Here is a 23,682-nt window from a genome sequence, read left to right as displayed (position 1 = left end):
TGGCACGCCGGGCAATGGAAAAACAGCCCCTCGGGTCAGGTAACGGCTCCGTGTGCCGGGCAGGCTGTGCTCGGCTGTAAACCGATCCCTGCCCGGTGTCCTCTGCCGCGTGTCCTCCATCCCGAGTGCGCTCGCCATGCTGGGATGGAGGGAAGCTGCGGGAGCTCTGGGATGGGCGCGATCCATCCCGGGAGGGCTCGGGAAGGGTGCCAGGACTTCGCACCGTGCGCAGCTCCCGCCGGCGCGGGCTCGGCGCTGCCGTGCTGAGCCGCGGGCAGGGCCGGGCGCGCCGGCGAGCGCCGATGAGCGGGAGCGCTAATTGCGGGTCCCGCGGGGGCGGGCGCTGGGGCGGGGCGGGGGGGTCCGGTCCCGCCGCCGGGGCCGCTCTGTATAACCCGTCTCCCGGCAACGGCGGCCGCGTCACTTCCTGGGGAGCCGCGGGCGAGAGCACGGACAGGTGGAGCGGCGGGGCCGGCCGGCAGCGGTGCCGCCGGGGGGCCGCGCTCCTGCCCCGCTCCGCTCCCGCCCGCCTCGGCCGCGCTCCTCCCCGGCGCGCCGCGGTCCGGCCGCTCCGTCCCCCGGTGCGGCTCCGGCGCCGCGGCGATGAGCGCGGAGCTGGACGGCGTGTCCGTGCACTCCTCCTCCTCCTCGTCGGGCTCGCTGGGCTCGGCGGCGGGGCCGGCGCCGCGGCCGCTCTCGGCGAACGTGCGGCGGCTGCACCAGGCGCTCACGGCGCTGCTGAGCGAGGCGGAGCGGGAGCGCTTCATCCTCTGCCTCAACGCCTACCACGGCCGCCGCAACGTCTGCGACCTGGTGCGCTCCCTGCGCGCCCTCCTCGACGGGCCGCGCCGCCGGCAGCTGCTGCCGCTGCTGCGCCTCGTCCTGCCGCGCTCCGACCAGCTCCTCTTCGACCAGTACACGGCCGAGGGGCCCTACCTGCCGCCGCCCGGCCGCCCCCCGCCGCCCCCCGCCCCGCCGCCGGTGGTCCCGGGCGAGCTGCGGCAGGTGACGCTGCGCCGGAGCAAAGCCCACGAGGGTCTGGGCTTCAGCATCCGCGGCGGCGCCGAGCACGGCGTGGGCATCTACGTGTCGCTGGTGGAACCGGGCTCTCTGGCCGAGCGGGAGGGGCTGCGAGTCGGCGATCAGATCCTGGGGGTCAACGGCAAGTCCCTGGACAGGGTGACCCACGCCGAGGCGGTCAAGGTAAGGCGGCTCCGCTCCGGGCTCCGGTGGATGTTTCCTCCATCCCGCCTTGTCCCGAGCTCCGCTGCGCGCCCCGTCCCGCTCTGCCTCTCCGGTGCCTGTCCGTGTGCCCCCGCTCCTCCCTTCCCTCCCTGGGTCTTATCCCCGTCTATCCGCGTCCTTCCCCGGCTCCATCCCCGTCAGCCGCTGGGACCGGAGCCCCCGGTGCCGCTCTCCGGGACGCGGCGCTGGGAGCCCGCAGCCCTCGGCGGAGCGGAGCCGCTCCGGGCTTGCATCGCGCCGGCGACATCGTGCGGGACCATCGTGCGGCACCAGCCGCGCTCGGAGCCCGGCCGGAAAGTTTGCGGTGGCGATAGCGGTGCCACCCACGGCGGGGACCGGGCTGCTGGGGTGGCTCCGGGCACGGCAGGCTCGTCCTGCGCTTTTGTCGCGCCTCTGAAACGCAGCGGTGCCCGCTCGTGGCTCGCCTGCAGCCTGGGAAGCTCGTGGGAGCTGGGAATCTGCGTGAGCCGGGTTTTAAGGGACGTACTCCAGCCGCTCTAGTGGGTTTCTCCTCGTAAAGATGGGGAAACTGAGGCACGGAGAAGCAGAACAGAACCCCCCCCCCCACAAGGGCTGCATCGTGCCCGCGGCAGGAGCAGATCCCCGATTCCCCTTTGAATGTTCCAGGGGGCGAAGGGGAACGGTTACACAACTGAACTGAGGGCTCCCGCTCTCCCGGCACGGCTCCACATGCCCCGGAGACCTGCTGTAGCCCGTAACAGCATGGGGGCTATCGATAAAGGCTTTAATGTGGGGAGAGAACTCCATAAACTGTGGGGTTTTCGCCGGAAACGCGGGGTTCTGAGGCAAATCCAGGTCTGAGTGTCCCAAACCGTTCCCAGAGCTGAGCCTGTGGCTGGTGGGCTCCGCTCGGAATGTTCCCGAGGCACGAACCTATCGAGCTGGAGAATCGACTTTTAGAGCAGCAATTTGCAGGCAGCGTATGGAGAGCTGGGGTCTGGCGTGACAAGGCTGTTTTCCAGCTGTTTGTGCTTTAATTTTTCCATAATAAGCTAAAGTGGTTCTGTTGGGAGCCCGTTCCATGTGGAGCCTTCCTCTGACAGCACATTAATCTTGCACAGCTTTGAACGCTTCTTCCCTGCCGACCCGTGTGTTCCCTGCCCCGGCTTTAAATCAGTGCCCTGGGCAAGGGCACGACTTCCAGGCTGGAAATGACTCCCTGGTAATCGTGACAGCAGAGGAAAGGTTTGTAGGAATTATTTTCCTCTTGTTCCTTATGATAGGACAACAGCAGGGTAAGCTTTCAGTTGTTAGCCTGCAATTTTGTGGCTTGGAGATTGCAACCCCCACGTATTTTGGTTATGGCATTGGGATGGAGAGGAACCAGGTGTCAGGAATGCTCTACTCCGTGACTTCATCTCCAATTCATCCCACTCTGCTGGCTAATTCACATCACTTTCTGTTTGTTCTCTAATATAAGGTAATTGATGCCTTTTAGACATTATTAATTTTGAGTGAAACTAAGTGCTTCCTGCACAGAAATAATTCCTAGAGGACGTGGCTTGCCAAGAGCTATATTTTGTTAATATGATCCTGATAGGAAAAAGCAGCTTAGAAATTGTCTCCTTGTGAGCTGAACTTCTTTCAGCAACAAATTCATCACTTGCCCTGTGCTGGCACCTTCTTGAGCTCCTGGGTTCTTTTCACATCTGGGAAGGGTTTTTATGACCCAAGTTGTGGTGGTGGGAACATTTTGCTTGTGAAGAGAGGCAGAGCTATTTACAGTACAGCTCTAATAAATCCTTGGGAGATTCTAAAATGAACCAAGTGTTAATTTGCTCTCAGATGCTGCATTTGGTTGGGGGGAAATGAAGAGATCGCCTTCAGTGATGCTCAAGGGCAGCATTTGAAGGTTTGAGGTACAAATAGCTCAGCCCGATGTTTTGGGTGTCATTCAGAGTGGCAGAGCTGCAGGGACAAGAGGTGGTGATGGGTGGTGGCTTCGTTTTGTGCTCTGCTTCCCCTTGAAACCGGGGATCTGGGGCACTGGCAGCCCTGGAAGGCCCGTGGCTGTGGTCTGCTCTCCTGAGGCAGAGCCAGCCTCGCCGTGTCCTGCCCTCCCCACTGGTGGCCCTGGGTCTGCCCTGCAGTGGGGCAGTGTTGTTTGACCAACACCAGCTCCACTGCTCAGAGCTTGGTGCTCATCACCCCGGGACTGGGGATGTGATCCCCCTCTTGGCTGTCCACCTAGGAGCTGGGCTCGATGATCCTTGTGATGCCTTCCAACTCGGAACGCTCTGTGATAAACCCGAGCTGGGCTGGTCCTGGAGTCCGTGCACACGCTGTATTTGGGATCAGAGAGAAAGCTGAGGAGGGAGACTGTGCTAACACAAGCCCCTGGCAGTGTGGCTGATCTCTCTGACACTCTCAGCTCCAGAGGAGGGGCTGTGCGAGCTCCCCCGGCCACAACGTGTCCGATCGGAGCTCGGCTCCGGTCCCGCCGTGCTCCGGCTCCTCTTCCCCGCCTGTCCTGCAGGCAGCAGCTGTCTGACCGGGCAGCCCTGCTATCCATCACGGGCCCGGCGTGCTGCGCTGACAGAAGTTGTCACAGCTCGCTCCTGGGGCTCGGGCAGGGCTCGGGAAGGCTCCCGGGCTGAGCGTGACGAAGTTGCCGAGCCGCGGATGCGCTCGGTGCCCGCCGGGCTGCTCGGGGTGCCCGGCTGGGCCGTGGCAGCTGCTCGGGCAGAGCAGGGAATAAATGCAATGTCTGCATTTGTTAGTGCAGCCGTGGATGAGCGCGCCCACGGCAGCCGCCGCGTTCCTTTTCCAAGTCGTGGTGGCTCTGTTGCCTTCCCGTGCGTGTCTGGCCGTGCAGGAGCAGCCCAGCTGCTTTTAGCCCTTCTCTCCAGGAGGAGAGAGGCTCTGGCTGTGGGGTAGCAGCAATTTCTGTTCACTCCTGGAATCTTCGGGCATTGCTCAGCGATGCACCCAAAGTGAATCGTGGCAGCAGATGAGAGCTGCCACAGCACTGGGCCAAGTGACCCGTGTGATGTCCCAGCTCAGAGCTCACTGCTGGCCTGTCACCACTGCACTGGTGTTTGCAGATGTTTCCAGCGTAAATGAGATGAAAAGTGGCATTCTGACTTCAACCACAGGATTACCTCAGCACTCCAAATCAATTCCCTCCATGACCAGCTCCTTAACCTTTACGTGAGCACGGGAGTTTTATGCCTTGTCTGCTCTGAGCTCGGCTGTGCCATCCAAATCCAAATTAAATGACTCCACTACAATTACAGCTCCATCATTGCAGCATTCAGGAGTGCACTTTAGCAAAAGATCACCAGCATTTGAATTATGGGGTAAATGGAGAAGTTTGTGTTGTCTGCCATATTTTTTAGAGCTCGCTTGGCTTTTATCAGCCTTGCTATTTAGGACACTCTATCATGTCTATACACTATATATACATTTATTTTACTATTTATGGTGGATATGTTGCTATATTTTAGCATATAATGCTATATTTTAGCAGTTGTGCTGAAAGTTTATATTGATGAGCTGTCATATTTTATCCAGAGGACTTAAAATCAAGGTGTTTGTGGCTTTAGACCATCAAAATTACTAGGGAGGTGTTTCCCCAGTGCTCTGGGGAAGGCATTAAATTCACACTCCTTTCTCTTCCACCCTTTACCTTTCCTGCTTTGCTGCAGGTTTTTGTGTCCTTTGAATGAAAAGACTTAGGGAGGGAGGGGACAAGAGAAAGTGAAAAGTAGAAAAATTCCTGATTTAGGATTTGGGTTAATGGGCTACAGCAGCCCCGAAGAGCTGCACTGGTCCCACCATTGGCCCAGCTATTCCTGGCAGATCTGGATCAGTTGACCAAAATCCCCAAAACTCCACTAACTGGATGTGCTGGGCTGGGGGAGTTTGGTTCTTTGGGCTGGTGTAAATCTGTGATGGCTTTGCCAAAGCCACTGGGCTGGAACTGAGTTTATTCTGGAGGAACTGGAGTAGTTCAGGTGCCCTGGCTTGGGTTTTTCATCTGTGGAGAGAGGCTGGAGAGGGCTGGGGAAAGCTTGGGATGAGGCTGCTGAGGCAGAGGGGTCCAGGATGTGGCACTGCCAGCCTGTCCTGTGTCCCTGCGACAGCCCTGCCTGCCAGGGGAGGGAGGGGGATCACATCCAGGGGGTCTCTCCTCTCCCTGACCTGTGAGGGAAGGGGATTGCATCAGGGGTACCACATCACACCCCAGCCTGGGATGGAGGGGGATCTCATCCCCAGCCACCGCCATCTCTGCTCCAGCAGAGCTCTTCACTCCCTCCACCCCTTCCATCTCCTGCTCTGATGGAAGCTCAAGTGGGCATTTAGAAATAATTAAAAGGAGATTAAAATTCCTTCTGTGTCCCATTACTGTGGGTTTTCCTGCTGGCAAACAAGGTGATCTCTTCAGAGATTGTAATATTTCATAAGAAAGGACCCCAGGTGTGGGATTGCTAAAAGACCTTTGAGAAATGACAGCAGAGATGTGCAGCCCTGAGCCTCAAACATATTTAGAGCCATTTTTCTTTTCAGCCAGCTTCCAATAAAGCAAATTTCATGTCACAGTTTCTTGTGATGCCCAATTAATTGATCATCATGCCCTGACGCTGCTTATTTAATGACCACAGCACTGGGGGCACGGCTCAGAGCAGTGAGTGCAGCTTGGTTTGCTTGGGTTTTGACCCTCCCAAGGGCTTGGAGCTGTGGCAGATCAGCCCAAGCACGGCTGGGATGGCTGAGGGGTGAAGGCAGCCCTTGATCCCTGATTCTGTGAAGATTTCAGCCCTGCTCCTTTAACTGCTGCGTGCTTATCGCAGGCTCTGTGTTTTTAGAAGGCACTAAAGAAAGAGGCTTGAAACTTCTCCCCTTCCCCAGGGAGCTGGGGAGCTGGAGCATGGAGAAGGAGGATGTGACTAGCATCCACCCCAATAGTTAGAGTGGTAATCGTTTCCTGCATCTCTGCATCTGCTTAGAAACAAAAACCCCAAAACTGCGCTCAAAAAAAGCACGCACAGCTTAAAAGGCAGGTGCTGTGTGATGCCAGGGGCTCCTGCTGTGCCCTTCTGTCCTGCAAACAGTTTCCATGTCAGCTCCTGTGGTCAGCTGGACTCGGAGGGAGAGGGGGGAATGTGTGAAGGCACCAGGATCTCCCTCTGGGAAAAAGGAGGAGGGAAAATGGTCACTCTGGAGCTTGGAGGCATCTGCATTTAAAATGACTTTTAAAGCTCCTTGAGGGGGAGGGCTGGAGGCAGTGGCAGAGCATGGATGTGGAAGGGCTGCTCCTGGTTCCAGGGCAGATCTGGAGCTGTGGTGGAGCAGGTTTGAGCTCTGGAGTCACCTGGAGCTGCCCACGGTGCTGTCCCCCTGTCCCTGGGAGCTCCAGATGAATTCCTGGTGTGACGTGGGCCGGGGTGAAGCTGCACACCCAGCCAGGGGCTGCGGGAGCGTGGCTGTGGCTGTGGCTGTGGCTGTGGCTGCTCCGCCGGGCTCACGAGTTGGTTGTATTTGCTGCTCTGCCGCTGCTTTCCCTCAGTGGGCGAGTTCCTTAGTCATTTGTTTCCCTTCATTTCACCAGCAAATCACAATCAGCCCTAATGAAATCAAACGACTTTATACTGATGCAAAAGATTGGAATGAGGGCCTTCATCTCTCCTCTCCTCATAATGCAGGGATGATAGGACTTGGCACCAGGACTGGCTTGTTCATCAGGGTTAGCATTGTCAGGGCACCCTGGAGTTCTTGCAGCATCAATGTTATTTAGGGGGCTCCTTGTAAATAAACAGTTTTGCCTCAGCAGAGAAATTGATAAGATAACCTGGAGGATAAAAGCTTATTTCCTTCTAGTGGCCGTTGGAAGAAAACAAAAGCGTCAGAACTGGTGAATTAAAATATCCTTTACCCAGTTCCCCTGTCCTCAGGGAAGAGGATGGATTTTCTTGACACTTTCCTCAGTGCCACGGAGAATTATTCAGCGCTAAATGCCCTCAGTTAAAGTGACAAAGCACCCGCTGATGTGATTTCCCTTGGGTTCTTTGGACGGGATGCTCGAGTTCTCCCTGCCGGCGGCACCGGGTGCTGGGTGAGTACAGGTGAAGCAGAGCCCTGGAGGAGCTGGTCCTGCCAGCTGCCCCTTGCTGGGCTCAGGGATTGCCTCGGAGCCCCTCGGGCTGGGAGAGGCTGGAGGGGGCTCTGCTCTGTGCAGGCTCTGCCTGGATGTCCTCAGTGCTTCATCCAGCGTCTTCCTCACTTCCCCACACCGATTCTTCCAAGGTTTTCCACTCAGGAATTCACCGTGTTTAGACGGCATGGTCTCGTCTGATGGCATTGCCATGTTTAGATGGCATGGTCTCGTCTGATGGCATTGCCATGTTTAGACAGCATGGTCTCGTCTGATGGCATTGCCATGTTTAGACAGCATGGTGCTTCAGTCACTCCTTTCAGCATTGCTTGGAGTGGAGCAGGGAGAGAAGACCCGAGGAAGCACGAGGCAGTGCTTTAATCGGCATTTCCCTTCTGCCTCCCCCTGCCCTGAAAGCACCCCAACAGCTTTGGTTTTGCTTTGTTCCCACAATTACGTGGAGTTTTCTGCTCTTTTTAGAATTGTCCCGGGCTCGCCTGAGGGCTGCACTGGGCAAGGACAGCGAGGAGGGGTGGGAGGTTGCAGAGTGGGGATGGGGAGAAGCTGCTGGAGCTAAGATTTCACTTGACCTTTCCCGGTGAAAGGGACATGGGCTTCCCGATGCCTTGGGGCTAAATGTGTGCAATCACCATAATTATACATCGATTTGCATTGATTTGCATAAGTGCCTCTACTTGAAAGCCCAACTGCCGTCCTTTGCCTTGGGAGAGGGGGAGAGGTTGGACTGTGCCTCCTGCCGCTCCTGTTTGTCCTCCTGCAGGAAGGCTGTGTCACCCCGGTGTCACCCCGGTGTCACCCCTGCATCCCCAGTGTTATCCTGGTGTCCCCCCTGTGCCCCCCGGACCCTGGCACCCGCTGCTGTCCCTCCATCTGTGCTTCCCTCAGCCTGCTCCTGTGTCCTGCTCTCCCCTCCTGCCTCTGGCTCACCTTCTCCTCGTTCCACCTCTCTCTGTTCCTCCCAGCTCAGAGCATTCCAGGCTCCCGGTTCCTCTGCTCACATCCAGCTCCCTGTGATTTGTCAGGCATCGTGGGGCTGGGATAGACTGGAAATCATGGCATCCCAAACTGGTTTGGGTTGGAGGGACCTTAAAGCTTATCCAGTTCCATAGGTAGGGACACCTCCCGCTGTCCCAGGCTGCTCCAAGCCCTGTCCAGCCTGGCCTTGGGCACTGCCAGGGATCCAGGGGCAGCCCCAGCTGCTCTGGGCTGCTTGTTCCAAAATCTCTCTCTGCACTCTGGGGCAGGGGACAGTCTCTCCTTGCTTCACCTGGCAAATTTGGCCTTAACCAGGTGTGCAGTGGGAGCTGCAATAGCCTCCTGTCCATCCTGCCTGCAGCTGATCGTTTTGGGGGCAGGAAATGCTGTGCCTGCTGTCGTGTCTCGGCAGAGGAGCCTTTCAGCTGATGTGGCTCAATCCCTCTCCTGTAAAAGCTCCTGCTCCCCTCCCCAGCAGCCACAGGAGCTGCTTCATCCCCCCGGCAGCAGGATTGTTTTGCTCAGTCCATCTGATCCCGCAAGCTTAAACCCCCCTGAGTCCAGCAGGAACGCCCCGGAACGGAGCGCGAATAGCGGCTGGACGAACTTCTGCCATCGGCCTGCACGGTGCCCGAACGCGCTGTAAAAGCTCCCCCTGCCTCCCTCCTGTGGAACTGATGCCGTGTGCAGGCTGGACAGAGCTAAAGGATAAAGCAGGGATTTATTCAAAGGATCTCCTCCATGGATCCACCTTGGGCAGCACAAGAGCCCAGCCAGGGCTGCACCCAAGATGATCCAAAATGGTCCCAAAATGCACGAGCGCTCCCGGGGTCTCTCCCTTGGATCAGTTCTGCTCCATTTGCACCTTGCAGTTCATTGTCCAGTTCCAGCTTTAGCCCAGGCACTCCCATCCTGCTTGTTTTTCTCTCCTCAGCCCACGGTGTTTGTGCTCTTGGGCTGAGATTTGGATCATTTGTCCTTGGTGCCCAGCTGGAGCAGGAATTGTTTTGTCTCCCTGCTCTGTGCAGAGAGCTCACCATCCCCTGATGTGAAGCCCAGACCCACACACTAAAGCAGCACAGAATGTGAAAAATAGAAAAGCTGAAACCTGAGGCATCAGTATCTCAGCATTTCTTTTCCTTTGCAGCTTTAGTTCTAAACCTGTGCCTTACTTTTTGGGGTCCTGCTGGCAAATTCCTGATGCTCTGCTGGCTGATAACCTCTGCACTGACCTTTGGAGCTCCCAGCAGAGCCGTGCCCATTATCCCGTGCCCAAGTTCCTGCCGAGGCAAAGGCAGCTGAAGGCTGTGCCGAGGAGGAGGATGGCTCATGGTTAATGCTCCCAGTATCCTGCTGGGATCTTCCCACTCCTGGCTGCTCCTTTACTGGGGCAGGTGAAGTGAGGGGGCTGTCCCTGCCCCAGGCAGGTTCGGGCAGGCTGCCAGGAGCATCCTGGTGATTCATTGCCGCTCCTTTCTGGCATCTGTGCTCCTTCTGGGGGGATTTTTGGAGGTGTTCGTACACAGCCTCTCAGGGCCGTTGGGAAGTGGGGAATAAGAGGGGGGAAATGGTGAAGATGGGAGAGGAAAGCCCTCAGTGGTGTCCGACCTGCAGGGTTTCAGAAGGGTGGCAGCTGCCTCTCTGGACCCCAGGAAAGAACATGATGTACTGGGAGCTGTTTGGGTTTTATGGGGTTTTGAAGGTAATTGTGGCACATGAGATGTGTGTTTCCTATTTTGATCAGTTTAAACGATCATCTTCCCTCTCAGAGGGCTTGATCATTAAATGGAGTGTTGTTAGGGGATCCGTGGCCTCATGGAATCAATCTGCCCCTCTCTCTGGCACTTGCTGCTTCTGCTGACATTTCTGGGCAGTTGGTGCCTGTTTCTCTGCTGAAGGTTTTGGCACTAATTCCCAGATTCACATCAGTGATTTCTGTAAGCTGGGCTGCTGGCAGGTGAGCTTGCACATTGTGCTGCCAGCCCTAAACCTCCCACCCCATGGTCCCCAAACACATCAGAGATGGGGCAAAGCCAAATCTTATCTGAGGCTGCAAATCCCTGCAATGGCTTGAGAAAGGAGATGGAGATGCAGCCTGCACTGCCTGATTCTGCACAGGCCATTAAGGAGGTGGAATTGGTTATTTAGGGCTGGCTGGGTGAGGTTCAGTGTGCCACTCATGTCCCAAAAAACTCACAGGATGAGTTCTGCTGTGGCTTTGGGGGTATCTCTGCAGTCAGTGCACACAGGACAGTTTGTGGGTTTGGGAGGAAAAAGTTTTCCCTTGTAGAATTCCCACCCAGAGCCTGCCCTTTGTGATGCCCCCCTGTGCTGGGCACTGCGGGACCACCTCAAATCCTCTGTCCAGTTCTGGGCCTGTCAGTTTGGGAGGGACCCTGAGGGGCTGGAGCGTGTCCAGGGCAGGGAACAGAGCTGGGGAAGGGGCGGGAGCCCCAGGAGAGGCTGAGGGAGCTGGAAAGGGGCTCAGCCTGGAGCAAAGGAGGCTCAGGGGGGACCTTGTGGCTCTGCACAGCTCCTGACAGGAGGGGACAGGGACAGGAGGAGAGGGAACGGCTCAGGCCAGGGGAGGGTCAGGTTGGACATCAGCAGGAATTTCCCCATGGAAGGGGTGATTAAACATTGGTAGGGGCTGCCCAGGGAGATTTGGAGTCCCCATCCCTGGAGGTGTCCCAGGAAGGGCTGGAGGTGGCACTCAGAGCTCTGGGCTGGGGACAAGGTGGGGATTTGGCACAGCTTGGATTTGATGGTCTGGGAAGTCTCTTCCAACCTCAGTGATTCTGGAATTCTGGATTAGAACTCTGCTGAAAAGCTCCTCCTTTTGTCCCCGGAAGCTGGGATGATCTGCATGGTCTGTGGGGGCAGCTTCTGCCCCTCTCTCCTGCCTGGCTTCACAGGGGCTGGCAGCAAAATCAGCATGGGAGGGCTGGTGCCAGCCTGGTGGCACTGTGGCACCTGGCTGGGAATGGGGACAGCGAAGTGCTCAAAGCCTGGGCAGCAGCTGGGCACAGGGACCAGCAGGATAAAGGCTTCCAAGGGAGGGGACACAGTGGGGAGACCTTCTTTAGGCTCCCGTCCCAGTGCTCAGTCTCTGCACTGGAAGTTCTTCCTCGTGTCCTTCTGGGCATCAGCTCCTGCCCATTCCCCAGTCCCATTGCTGCGCCCCTGGAGCAGAACCCAGGCCCTGCTCTGAGCCCTCCCTGCACACAGGGCTGGGGTCTGGCCTTGGTAAAACCTGAGGGAAAAAACCCAAAATAAAAGGGAAGTGCAGCATTTCTCCCTGTGCAGGCAGATGGGTGGAAACTCTGCTCTCCTGGAGCTCAGCACAGCAGCTGCTGCTGGAGTCTGTCCTGGGCTGGATGCAGGTGGAAGCTTCTCCCCCTTGGCTCACCTGGTGCCTCATCACTCTGCAGCTGCTGGTGCCAAGTGCTTTGTAAAAGTCTGGTTCAGAGCGTGGCTGCACAAAGGTTTAGTCGATGTGTGCCAGATCCTGTCCCCAGGCCTGCTGTCCTTCAGTGTGGATCACGTGCTGTGCTGTTATCCCAGGGAAACTGAGGCAAAGCTGCTTCCCTCTCATCTCCTCTCCCAGCCGTGACAGCTGCAGTTTAAAGAGCTGCTGCCTGATGGACACAGAGCTTCCTGGGAGCTCAGATGTTTGAGCAGAACTGACTTTAGTGGTCACCAGGTTGGGGTAGGGGTTTACACCCTCACAAGGAAGAGTTTCTTCCCAATCTCCAATCTAATTCTACCATCCCTCCGCGTGAAGCCATTCCCCCTTGCCCTATTACTGCATAATCCCTCTAAAGCCCCTTAAAAATCTTTCGTGGGTATCACTGTCCTCCCCCAGCTGTGAGCACCCAAAGGGTCTCCAAAAGCTGCGGGTCAGGAGGTGACCTGGTCCAAAAGGTGTGTCCTGAAGGGCTTCTAAGTGAGGGAGGGTGTCTGATGGGCTCCTCTTGCAGCCCTGGGCTGGAGCAGGGAGGGATTTTTGGGAAGGAAACTGTGCTGGGCAGGAAACTGCTTCTCACTGAGTACAGGAGGGCCCTCAGTAAATGTACAAAGGACTCTACAGAGTGTCCCCAGCCTGCTGCAGCGCTGCCTCTCTGGGAGACACTGTCACCAGCCATGTCCTGCTGGCTCTCCCAGCTTCTGTTCACTCCCGTGCCCCTCTTGGATGGAGGCTGCCCGGGAGCCCTGGCTCTGTGCAGCTGCTGCCCTCCCCTCGGGCTCTCTGCTGTCACCGTCATGCATAAAACATCTTCCTGAGCCCAGATCCCCGCTCCTGGTGGCCCTGTCAAGGGAGCTGCACGGGGACAGAAAAATCCCCGTGTAAATCTCTGGCCTCTCATCCCTGCTAATTTCCCTGTGCCTCCAGAGAGCAGCTCTGCTGCTGTGCCTGCCCTGCCAGGGGATGACATTTGGCAGCCACCCCTGCCCTGTCCCCGGGGCAGCTGTGACACTCCAGAGTGCCCAGGATGGAGCCTGCCTGTGCCTGGTCCCTCCTCCTGTGCCCTGTCCTTCCTCCCGTGCCTGTTCCCTGTCCCTCCTCCTGTGCCTGTTCCCTGTCCCTTCTCCTGTGCCCAGTCCTTTCTCCTGTGCCCAGTCCTTCCTCCTGTGCCCCGTGCCTGTTCCCTGTCTCTCCTCCTGTTCCCTGTCCCTCCTCCTGTGCCCTGTCCCTCCTCCTGTGCCCAGTCCCTGCTCTCGTGCTCTCGTCTCTCCTGTCTGGTCCAAACCCCGAGGGTTTCCTCTGCTCCTTTTCCTCCCTGCCAGGATTCTCTGGGGAAGGAAGGGAAGGGGATCCCTGTGCCATGTCCAGTCTTTCCCTAAACACCTCCAGGGATGGGGACTCCACACCTCTCTGGGCAGCCCCTGCCAATGTTTAATCACCCTTTCCATGGGGAAATTCCTGCTGATGCCCAACCTGAGCCTCTCCCGAGGCCGTTCCCTCTCCTCCTGTCCCTGTTCCCTGGAGCAGAGCCTGACCCCCCCTGGCTGTCCCCTCCTGTCAGGAGCTGTGCAGAGCCACAAGGTCCCCCCTGAGCCTCCTTTGCTCCAGGCTGAGCCCCTTTCCAGCTCCCTCAGCCTCTCCTGGGGCTCCAGCCCCTTTCCCAGCTCCATTCCCTTCCCTGGACACGCTCCAGTTCTTCCTTTGAGGATCTGGACACAGGTGCAGGGGTACAGTGATGTTCTGCAGACTCCAAAGAGGTTTTATAGAGATGGCTCCAGTTCAGGTGAACAAAGAACATTTCAGGGGGTCCTGTACCCCATCTGGCAGGGATCCCTTGCCCTGGTAGCTCTGGGGTAGGTGAGAAGAGTCCCTGCCACCCCCAGCTCACTGATTTCTGTCGAGTTCAGCCCATCCTGAGCCTGGCTGTAGGGCAGCTCTGGCTCAGGAAGCTGCTCTGTGCCCTGAAGCCTGGCACAGCCATAGTGCCCATGGGAGAGGGGTCCCCTGGAGTGGGCAGAGGGCTCAGAACCTGCTCCATCATCCCAGAGAGACCTCGGCAGGATGGAGCATGGGGAGGAGATCCCAGCAGGGATGTGTTTGAGGGCCTGGGAAGCTGCAGGAACAGGGGCTGGGGAGCAGCCCAGGGGGGTGAATGCTCTGTGGGTGTCCCCACTGGTTTTGCAGTCCTTGTGGCAGCCCTCAGGCCCATGGTGACCTTGGGAGCATGTGACAGGTTTGCAGCCAGGTTGCTGTGTGTGATGGAGATGCTGAGCTGGGTTTGAGCTGGATTCTCTGTGCTCTGGCAGGGAGGAGCAGCAGTGCTGCCAGGCCAGGGCTGGGATGCAGCCAGGCCACTATTCCTGACAATTTACCCTTTCCCAAGGAGCTGCTGGGTTTAGTCCTTCCCAGGCACAAGCTTTGCTCAGCAGCTTCTCTGCTCAATGGGGACAGGAGAGCTTGCAGGGCAGCTCATCAAAATGATGTATACATGGGAAAAAACCCCAAAACTCTCCTTTCTGAGAGCAGATCTGCAGTGCTGGTGTCCCTGAGGCCTCTGGAGGGATCAGCACTTACAGCTGTCCCCAGGGAGAACTCCTCTGTGTTAACTGAAGTTTCTGTGTCAGCTTCTCACAGTGGAAGCTGGAGGGGCAGAGGAGCCAATCACCTCCCCTGGCCCCCAAGGTCATCTCTGTGTGTGCTGGTTTGAGTGTGAGTATGTATTTAGTAATTATTCCTCTCATTAATTGGCTGCTCGTGCTGGGGCAGGCAGCTGGTAACTCAGTGGCTGAATTTCTGGGAGTGCTGTCCATGTTCCCTGGAGGCACCAGGAGCTTTTCCAGTGCAGAGGCTGGAGCTGTGGGGGCAGAGCTGGGGCTGAGCTGAGCCTTTTCCCACACTGGTTTTGTCTGCTGCCAGCACGGTCATTGAGAGGCTGAGATCCATGTTCAGCCTGAGGGGAGAAGGCTCCAGGGAGACCTTGGAGCACTTTCCAGTGCCTAAAGGGGCTCCATAAGAGCTGGAGAGTGACTTGGGACAAGGGTCAGTGCTGCTCTCCTCCAGCCCTGCTCCCTGTCCTGCTCTGACTCCTCTCCAGAGCTGCAGGAGCTGCTCAGTCCCAGGTTCAGCTCACCCTGGCCGCTCCTCACTCTGCTCCACTCTGCTCTTTCCTGGCTGATGGGAAAGCTTTTCTCTGTGTTTTCTCAGCAGCAGCTTTGCCTTCACTCCGCTGCAGCCAGGAGAGAGCAGAAAACTCCCAGCTCTTTATGCAGCTCCGTCATTCAGCTGATGGCTGCAGAGATCTTGAGGCCTCCAGGAGTGCAAAGCTGTGGGATTCACATCCTCTGAACCTGAGAGAAGCAGAGAAAAGAATGATCAAAACAATTCTTATCTCATTCGCTGCTCCTGTGTTGTGCAAAGTAGAATGCAATATGGGGATTGTTTACCCACAGAGATGGTGTTTGGTTTCCTTGGCCTGTCAGGGCCAAGCTCGTGTGCAGACTGTGGGCCAGCAGACAGGCACGAGATTCTGGGCAGTGGAGTTGAGTTGAGTGCTTGGCAGGTTCAGTTTAGATATAATGTAATATAATATAAAATAATATAGTATAATAAAGTAATTAATTAGCCTTCTTGTGGTATTTGTGGGGTCCCCAGGACAAAGGAGGAATTGAGAATCTGACTCCATGTTCTCAGGAGGCTGCTTTATTATTTTATGTTGTTATATTATATTAAAGAAATGCTATACTAAAACTATACTGAAGAATAGAAGAAAGGACACAGACAGAAGACTTAACAAGAATGATAATGAAAACTGGTGACTCCTTCCAGGGTCCCGACACAGCCTGACAGTGATTGGTCATTAGGTAAAAACAATTCACATGAAACCAATCAAACATGCACCTGTTGGTACACTCTCTCCAGACCACATTCCAAAGCAGCAAAGCACAGGAGAAGCCATCAGATAATTATTGTTTACATTTTTCTCTGAGGCTTCTCAGCTTCCCAGGAGAAGAAATCCCGGTGAAGGGATTTTGCAGAAAATATGCCAGTGACAATATAGTATAATAAAGGAATTCATTAGCCTTCTGATATCCATGGAGCCCTCCTCGACACTTCCTGCCCTCCTTGGGGCTGCCCTGATTTCTCACACCAAGCTGTGTCTGCCTGAAGCCCAGGTGCCCCCGTGGCCATTAACCCCTTGTCCTTGGCTTGCCTTGCAGGTGCTGAAGGGCTGCAAGAAGCTGAACCTGTCGGTGCACTCGGTGGGACGCATCCCGGGGGGTTATGTCACCAACCACATCTACACCTGGGTGGACCCCCAGGGCCGCAGCGTGTCCCCCCCCACGGGGCTGCCCCACCACCAGAACAGCTCCCTGCGCAGGGACAGCGAGAAGAGGAGCCACCTGCAGCTGCTGCAGGAGGGGGATGAGAAGAAGGTGAGCAAAGGGGGATCGGACACAGCCCTGGGGGGCTCTTCCCGCGCAGGTGCCAGCCCTCTCTGTCCCCCTGGGATTGTCACCTGTGTCATTCTCCCCTGGGCTGGCTCCTGTAGCAGCCTGGTTCTCTCCCTCGGGTGTAGCTTTGCCCCCCGGAGCCCTGGAGGATGGGATGGGGTGGCTTCGTTCCTGTTTGGCACAGGGAGAAGCTGGGCTGGAGGGGAGGCACTGCCCACTCTGGGCTGGCTGGGAAGGTCCTGCCAGGAGCAGCCACCAAAGCACGAGGGGGTTTTAAGGCTTTTCCCTACAGGAGGCTGTTTGGACACTGAGGGCCTGACATCCATGTCCAGCCTGGAGACAGGGAAGCTCTGGAGAGAGCTCAGAGCCCCTGCCAGAGCCTGGAGGGGCTCCAGGAGAGCTGGAGAGGGACTGGGGACAAGGGATGGAGGGACAGGACACAGGGAATGGCTCCCACTGCCACAGGGCAGGGATGGATGGGATCTTGGGAATGAGGAATTGTTCCCTGGCAGGGTGGGCAGGCCCTGGCACAGGTGCCCAGAGCAGCTGGGGCTGTCCCTGGATCCCTGGCAGTGCCCAAGGCCAGGCTGGACAGGGCTTGGAGCAGCCTGGGACAGTGGGAGGTGTCCCTGCCATGGCAAGGGTGGGACTGGATGGCTTTGAGTTCTCTTCTAATGTGTGTCACCTGTGGATGTGGAGGGCTGGATCTCAGAGTGCATTCCTGCCCTTCCTCCTGCAGTTCAGATCTTTCCTTGGGTGTTCTTGTGAGGCTTTCCTGGATCTCCTGGCAGTTCTGTCTTATTAAAAAAAATACCCCTTCCCAATCCTTCTCTTCTACAAATGCTCTGAAATAAACCTGATTATTTTCTTTTTCTTTTCTGGGGAGAGGCAGCCTGAGTGAAAACCCTGATGAGGGGGAAAGGAGCAGGGAAGGGAATGGCTTCTGTAGTGACACCAGGGCAGTGTGGCCAGATCCTGGGCCTCTGACAGAAGGAAACCATCAGCACACTGAATTTCCAGCCCTGCTCCCTGGCAGGGAGCTGCCCTCCTTTAGGCAGCCCTTGGTGTAAGGGAAGCCAGCACAGGCTGTTTGAGCTGCAATATCTGATCTCAGGGATTCGATGTCTCCTCTCCTTCACACTTCCCACGGCCAGCCAGGCCTGCAGAGGTGTCACTGCAGAGTCACAGTGCTCAGGTGCCCGTGGAGGGAGGGACAGAGGGACAGGGAACCTCATCCCATACAAGCAGGACGTGGTGTTTCTCATTGCCCCCCATGGAATATCAGAGTTCTGCCCTAGGAGTCAGCACTGCCTTCCCAGAGACACAGAATTGCTTGGAGCCTTGACTATTTCCATCCTTTTATCCTGATATCACTCTGTCTGTGCCCAAAATGTCCTCAGCTCCTGGAAGGGTCTGTGAGCTTCCCATCTCAGCCAGAGGGAGAGAAAAATCTAATACAGGGTGAGGTAGTTTGCTGATGAAATATTCATGTGGGCCACAAGGGAGAAGGGCCTATTATTTTTATTTTAAGGAGAGGAGGAAAGCAGGCTCTGCTGGCTGGTGTCCCCCCCCCTGCCACCCAAGGTCACCTTGACAGAGCAGCAGCAGCTCTGGGCAGCTGTGGGGAGTTCTTTCTGTGCCCATCCTTCAGTGCTCGCTGTGTGTGGATGTGCAAGGCTCAGACACCTGGAGCTGTGTCCCCTGGCCCTGTCCCAGCCTCCTGTGGTCCTGGTCACTTGTGTATTACCATGTCTGGGGTCACCTTTTATTGCCGTGGGTCTTCTGGGCAGTCAGGACTTGGTGAAGGGAAGGAGAAATCTTGACTCCATTTCAGAAAACTGGTTTATTATATTTTGATATATATTACATTAAAAAAAACCCACACTATAACTATACTACAAAGAACAGAGAGAAAAGAATCATCAGAAGGTGAGACAGGAATAGAAAGGAATGAATAACAAAGTTCTGTGACTCCCAGAGAGTCCGAGAGCTGCTGCCTCCTGGATTGGCCACCAAGCAGAAACATCCCACACTGACCAATGGAGGCAGCACCTGCTGCATCCCACAGCAGCAGATCACAAATTGTTTACACTTGAACCTGAGGCCCTTCAGCTTCTCAGGAGAAGAAAATCCTAGCAAAGGGATTTTCATAAAATATCACAACCACACTTGTGAGCCCTGGGAAGATGTGCCAGCCCTGGGTGTGCTCCTGCCCTTCCTGGTGTGTGCACCTGTGCCCAGGTGTGAGGAGTGGCTCTTCCCAAGTCTGAGCTTGTGTCCTGCCATGGCTTGGTGCTGCTCCACACGGTCAGGCAGCCCTTGGGCTTCTTCAGGGGATCCCACACTGCTTTGGGCTGGAAAGGACCTTAAAGCCCATCCAGTGCCACCCCTGCCATGGCAGAGACACCTTCCACTGTCCCATGGTGCTTCCAGCCTGGCCTTGGGCACTGCCAGGGATCCAGGGGCAGCCCCAGCTGCTCTGGGCACCCTGTGCCAGGGCCTGCCCACCCTGCCAGAGAACAATTCCTAATTCCCAATATCCCATCCATCCCTGTCCTCTGGCAGTGGGAGCCATTCCCTGTGTCCTGGCACTCCAGGCCCTTGGAAATTGTCTCTCTCCATCTTTGCTGTACCTTCAGGCCTTGCAAGGCCACTCTGAGGTCCCCCCAAAGCTTCTCCTGTGCAGGTGAACAATCCCAGCTGTGCCAGCCTCTCCTCCCAGCAGAGCTGCTCCATCCCTCTGATGCCCCTGGAGCCTCCTCTGGATCTCCCCAGCAGATATCACACTCTGAGCCCAGGACAGGGGGCTGGAGGCCCCTCTGTTAACCTGGGAACAATCCATGACAACTGCAGGAAATCTTTGCAGCTCTCAATGATGGAGAAGGAGCGTTCAACCTTCTCCTGGCCCTGCTCCCTGGTGACACAGCAGCAGGGCTGTTGGTCACTGCTTTAAGTGCACAAGGCTTGGCATGCACTTTGCAGCATCTCCACTCCTCATTTCCCATCCATAGGAGCACAAGAAAAGAAAATTACTGGCTGCAAGCACTCTGAAATGCTCGAGGCTGCCCAGACCCCTCCGTGTCCAGAGGTGCCTTGCTGTGGCAGCTGCTGCTGGCAGCAATTCCCCCTGAGGCCAGGCCTGGCAGCCAGCAGAGCCTGCCCTGGCTGTGCTGGGCAGGGGTTATTGCTGGGACATTTTTGGTGTGACACACGGGCTGCAGGGCAAGGATGAGCTGAGCTGCTGTGGCCTGAATTACTGAGCACCCTGGAGGGGTGGAAACATGTCCTAGAGCAGGGGACAACCTGCCTCCAGTTTTCTCCCTTTTATTTGTATGTGTAGACTTATGGGTAGCTGCAGATAAAGAATTAACTGCTGAAAGTGGGGTTATTCTGATCACAAAAATGCAAATAAATGCAACACATCCCTGGTTAATTCAGCCCAGCCAACCAGAACTGACACGCACTGTTTGATTTGTGGGTGCTTTTACATTCTAAGGGGAGAATTAGTTGGTTATTTTGTTTTATCCCACTCTCTCCTATTTCCAGTTGATCTGAGTGTCCTGGAATCAAAGTGGCAAAGCTTTGGGGAAGCAGAGCAGGCCCAGTCCTGCAGCAGGAGGCTGGTGTGATGTAACCCCACAAGCAAATTCACTGCCTCAGCTCAGCAGGGTGCAGCACCTCTAGAGTCAAAGGGACATTCCCAGCCTGCCCAAGGCTGCTGGAGGCATCTGGCATTCTTCTGTGGCACTCACATTCTCTGGAAAATCCCTTCACCCAGGGCTTTTCTCCTGGGAAGCTGAGCAGCCTCAGAGAAAAGGAAAACAATTCTCATCTCATTTGCTTCTCCTGTGCTGTGCTCATGTGGAATGTGTTTGGGGATTGTTCACCCACAGGTGATTGTTCCATTGCATTCTGCTGGGAGTTGTTTTCACTCTTGGGCCAATCAGGGCCAAGCTGTGTCGGGACTCTGGAAAGAGTCACGAGTTTTCATTATTAGCTTTTAGCATTCTGTAAGTGTCCTTTCTGTATTCTTTAGTTAGTATAGATAGTATTCTTTAATATAATATAGTATCATAAAGTAATAAATTAGCCTTGTGAGAGCATGGAGTCAGATTCCTCATTCTCTCTCCCCTCACTGGTGGCCTGCATTTCCAATATTCTTCAGGCACTGGAGTATCCCTGTCTGGCTGCCTCTCCCTCCAGCCCATCTGCACGCCTGGAAGGAGGGTTTGTCACTGAGGCTGAGGGTTGGTTGTCCCGAGGCTGAAGGATTTGTCTTCCAAAGGCCTGGAATGGAAAGTAGCTCTGTGAGCTGTGTGATGCTGTGACTGAGCCTTCCAGGGATCTGTGGGATCACCCTGGAGGGATGAGCTGTGGGACGGGGTGGAACTGAGCCTTCCAGGGATCTGTGGGATCACCCTGGAGGGATGAGCTGTGGGACAGGGTGCTTGGGCTCTGCTCCCTCGGGTGCCTTTGGGCAGTGTGCTCCAGCCCCAGGGGCAGCGTTCCCAGCCTGGGGCTTTGGCCATGTTTTCCTGGGGACACTGGGGTTCCTCCACTTCCAGCTGTGGAGGAATCCCCACCAAAGGGATTTGGGGATTAGGATTTGGCAGCTGGCTTGCCTTTCCCCGTCCCCTTCCAGGCAGAATCCAGGCTGCCCCGAGCTGGGGTCAGGGGCTGCTCTGGGGGACCAGAGGGGGTGTTTTGTGTAGACCTGACCCAGCACTGGAGCAGGCAGGTGAGGATGAAGGGAAGGTTGGGCTGAAGGAGCTGCTGGCAGGCTCAGCCTGTGGTTGTGCAAGGTGTTAGAGATCCTTGTTTTCCATGGCTGTGCTGTGTGGGGCAGGTGCTGTATTTCCCAAATTTAGCGTTTTCCTGGAGCTGTATTTGGTGAATGCAGTGTCTCATCAGAGCCCCGTGCCCTCAGGGGGAGTCAGCAGTGCTCAGGAAGTGTGAAAGGAAGGGTTTGCAATGGTGCAAAGCTCTGGGAAATACTGCTGGAGCCAGGCCAGACAGAGCAGCAGGTGACAGCCCCCAGCCCATCCCAGGATGTCACAGCCTGCTGGAAAGCTGAGGCCTGCTTCCCATGCTCACCTTCTGCTCCAGAGCGCTTGGATTTTTATTGTCTGTCCAGGCTTAGAGTCCTCTGGATTTGTCACAGCAGCAGCAAGAGCCATTTGTGCCGGGAATTGTCATTGATGGACTTCTGGGATTGACAGCTTATTTCATTAAAAGCACTTTGGAAGCCCTCAGACAGCGAAAACTCGGGGGTGCTGCTGAGCTGGGAGGAAGATGAAGTGTGCAGAGCACTCTGGCAGTGCTGGGCTGTGAGTTCCCTGAGAAGCACCATTCCATCAGCTGAATTGGTGCCTTAATGTGCTTATTGCCAGGGGAGCTGCTTATTCCTGCAAGCTTTTGGTGCAGCAGAAGAAAGAAAACATAATAAAGGGAGTGTGAACATCTCCTCGGCTTCAGGCACTTCTGGAGCCATAAGTAGCAGTAATTATTATTTAAAAAAAAATAAAATATCTGTGCTAACATTGCGTGGCTTGAATGTTTGAGACACTGCTGGTGACTACTTGAGCATGAAGGATAAGAGATGCAGGAGAGGGAAGGAAGGATTTCTCTCTATTAGTCTGTAATGACATTTGCAGTGTGAATGATCCAGCTCCCCACGTCTCTCACTGTTTGCTTGCTCTGACCTTGCTGGGGTTTGATGTTGTTTACAGCTTGAAGGATATCCAGGCTGGTGGGGGACTGGTTTAGTTCCCTGTGGGGCTGGAATATGGGATGGGAGCCACTGGTGCACCAGTGTCCTGGGGACTAAAGGCAGGGAATGGTTTGGGTTGGAAAGAACCTTTAAATATCATCTAATCCACCCCCCTGCAGTGAGTAGGGGCATCTTCAGCTACATCAGGTTGCCCTGAGCCACATCCAGCCTGCCCTTCAATATTACTGGGAGTCACCCTACTGCCTCAGGCATTCTGTAGCCCTGTCCCAGCAGATTCACCCCAAAATGCCCTTTGTGTCCCACCCCAGCCCACCCTGAGGGCAGCAGTTCCACCTCTTGGTTATTTTAGGCACTTGTGATGCCTTGTGCAGGCTGGCCTAGAGCAGAGACTGGACAGAGCTAAAGAATAAAGCAGGGATTTATTCAAAGGATCTCCTCAATGGATCCACCTTGGGCAGCACAAGAGCCCAGCCAGGGCTGCACCCAAGATGAACCCAAATGGTCCCAAAATGCACGAGCGCTCCCGGGGTCTCTCCCTTGGATCAGTTCTGCTCCATTTGCACCTTGCAGTTCATTGTCCAGTTCCAGCTTTAGCCCAGGCTCTCCCATCCTGCTTGTTTTTCTCTCCTCAGCCCACGGTGTTTGTGCTCCTGGGCTGAGATTTGGATCATTTGTCCTTGGTGCCCAGCTGGAGCAGGAATTGTTTTGTCTCCCTGCTCTGTGCAGAGCTCACCATCCCCTGATGTGAAGCCCAGACCCACCCACTAAAGCAGCACAGAATGTGAAAAATAGAAAAGCTAAACCTGAGGCATCACGTTAGGCAGAAGCAGCACCCAGAAGTGGCAGCTGGTGTTGGCCAGACCCTGCCCCGAGGGAGGCAGCGCTGGGCCCAGCAGGAGCTGCAGATGGAGGCTGGCATGGGCACAGGACCTGGTTTGGTCACTGCCCCTGTGCTCTGGGTCACCTCACAGCCCTGGCAGCTGCTCCCTGTCCCCGGTGCTGGACACTGGGTGACAGCCCAAGTCCTGGTGTGGCCTTAGGGAGCTGCCCTGGGCAGGGGGTGACTCTGGCACAGCTCTGGTGGCCCTGGCACCCCCAGCTGCCCCCGGGACTCAGTTAAAGGCTGTGAGCCAGCTCTGCCTCCCCACCCTCGCTGTGTGCAGGATGTCTAGACACAAACTGTGGGGTTTCCTGGGGAAGCAGGAGGAGGATGAGCCCTGCCAGCCTCCCGAGGCATTGTTTGTGTTGTGTGGCAGCAGTAATGGCCTGGAAATAGCTGCCAGCATGGCTGGAACCTCCTCAGCCACCCAGCTGCGTGCTGAGCCCTACTGGGGCAGGCTAATTCCTGCCTGGAAGGCCTTTTTCGAATGGCAAAATTGAATCTGTCAACAGGTAATTCCATAAAGCCAGACAGAAGCAATCCTGTGCAGGAATCTGCTCAGAGCAAGTGCCTCAGTGATGATGGCATTTGTTTGGGTTTTTTTCCTTCATTTCCTGCCACAGGAGATGGCAGATGTTTCAGCCTTGAAAGAGAAATTAAAACTGTGACCTTGGACTTCCTAATGGTTCTGTGTGATGCACGCAGGAGTCACCTGGGGCTGGGCACAGCCTGGGGATGGCACAGGGAAGGAGGTGGGCACTGGGATGTGCTGTGGGAATGCCTGGCAAGGTGTGGGGG

General features: G+C 56.0%; 1 protein-coding gene across 1 annotated transcript in view; it reads left to right on the top strand.

Moving 5' to 3' along the window:
• Window positions 1-603: 603 nt before the first annotated feature.
• WHRN (whirlin) overlaps window positions 604-23,682 on the top strand; it is a 55,147-nt gene continuing 32,068 nt past the window's right edge. The window contains exons 1-2 of the mRNA XM_038156591.1: window positions 604-1,203; window positions 16,040-16,255. Coding sequence (XP_038012519.1) covers window positions 604-1,203; window positions 16,040-16,255 — 816 coding nt within the window. The remainder of the gene's footprint in view (window positions 1,204-16,039; window positions 16,256-23,682) is intronic.

This window comes from Motacilla alba, chromosome 17, assembly GCF_015832195.1.
Source record: "Motacilla alba alba isolate MOTALB_02 chromosome 17, Motacilla_alba_V1.0_pri, whole genome shotgun sequence".
Taxonomy (NCBI): domain Eukaryota; kingdom Metazoa; phylum Chordata; class Aves; order Passeriformes; family Motacillidae; genus Motacilla; species Motacilla alba.
Note: the sequence above shows the minus strand (reverse complement) of the source record. Positions and strands in the feature narration are given on the sequence as shown.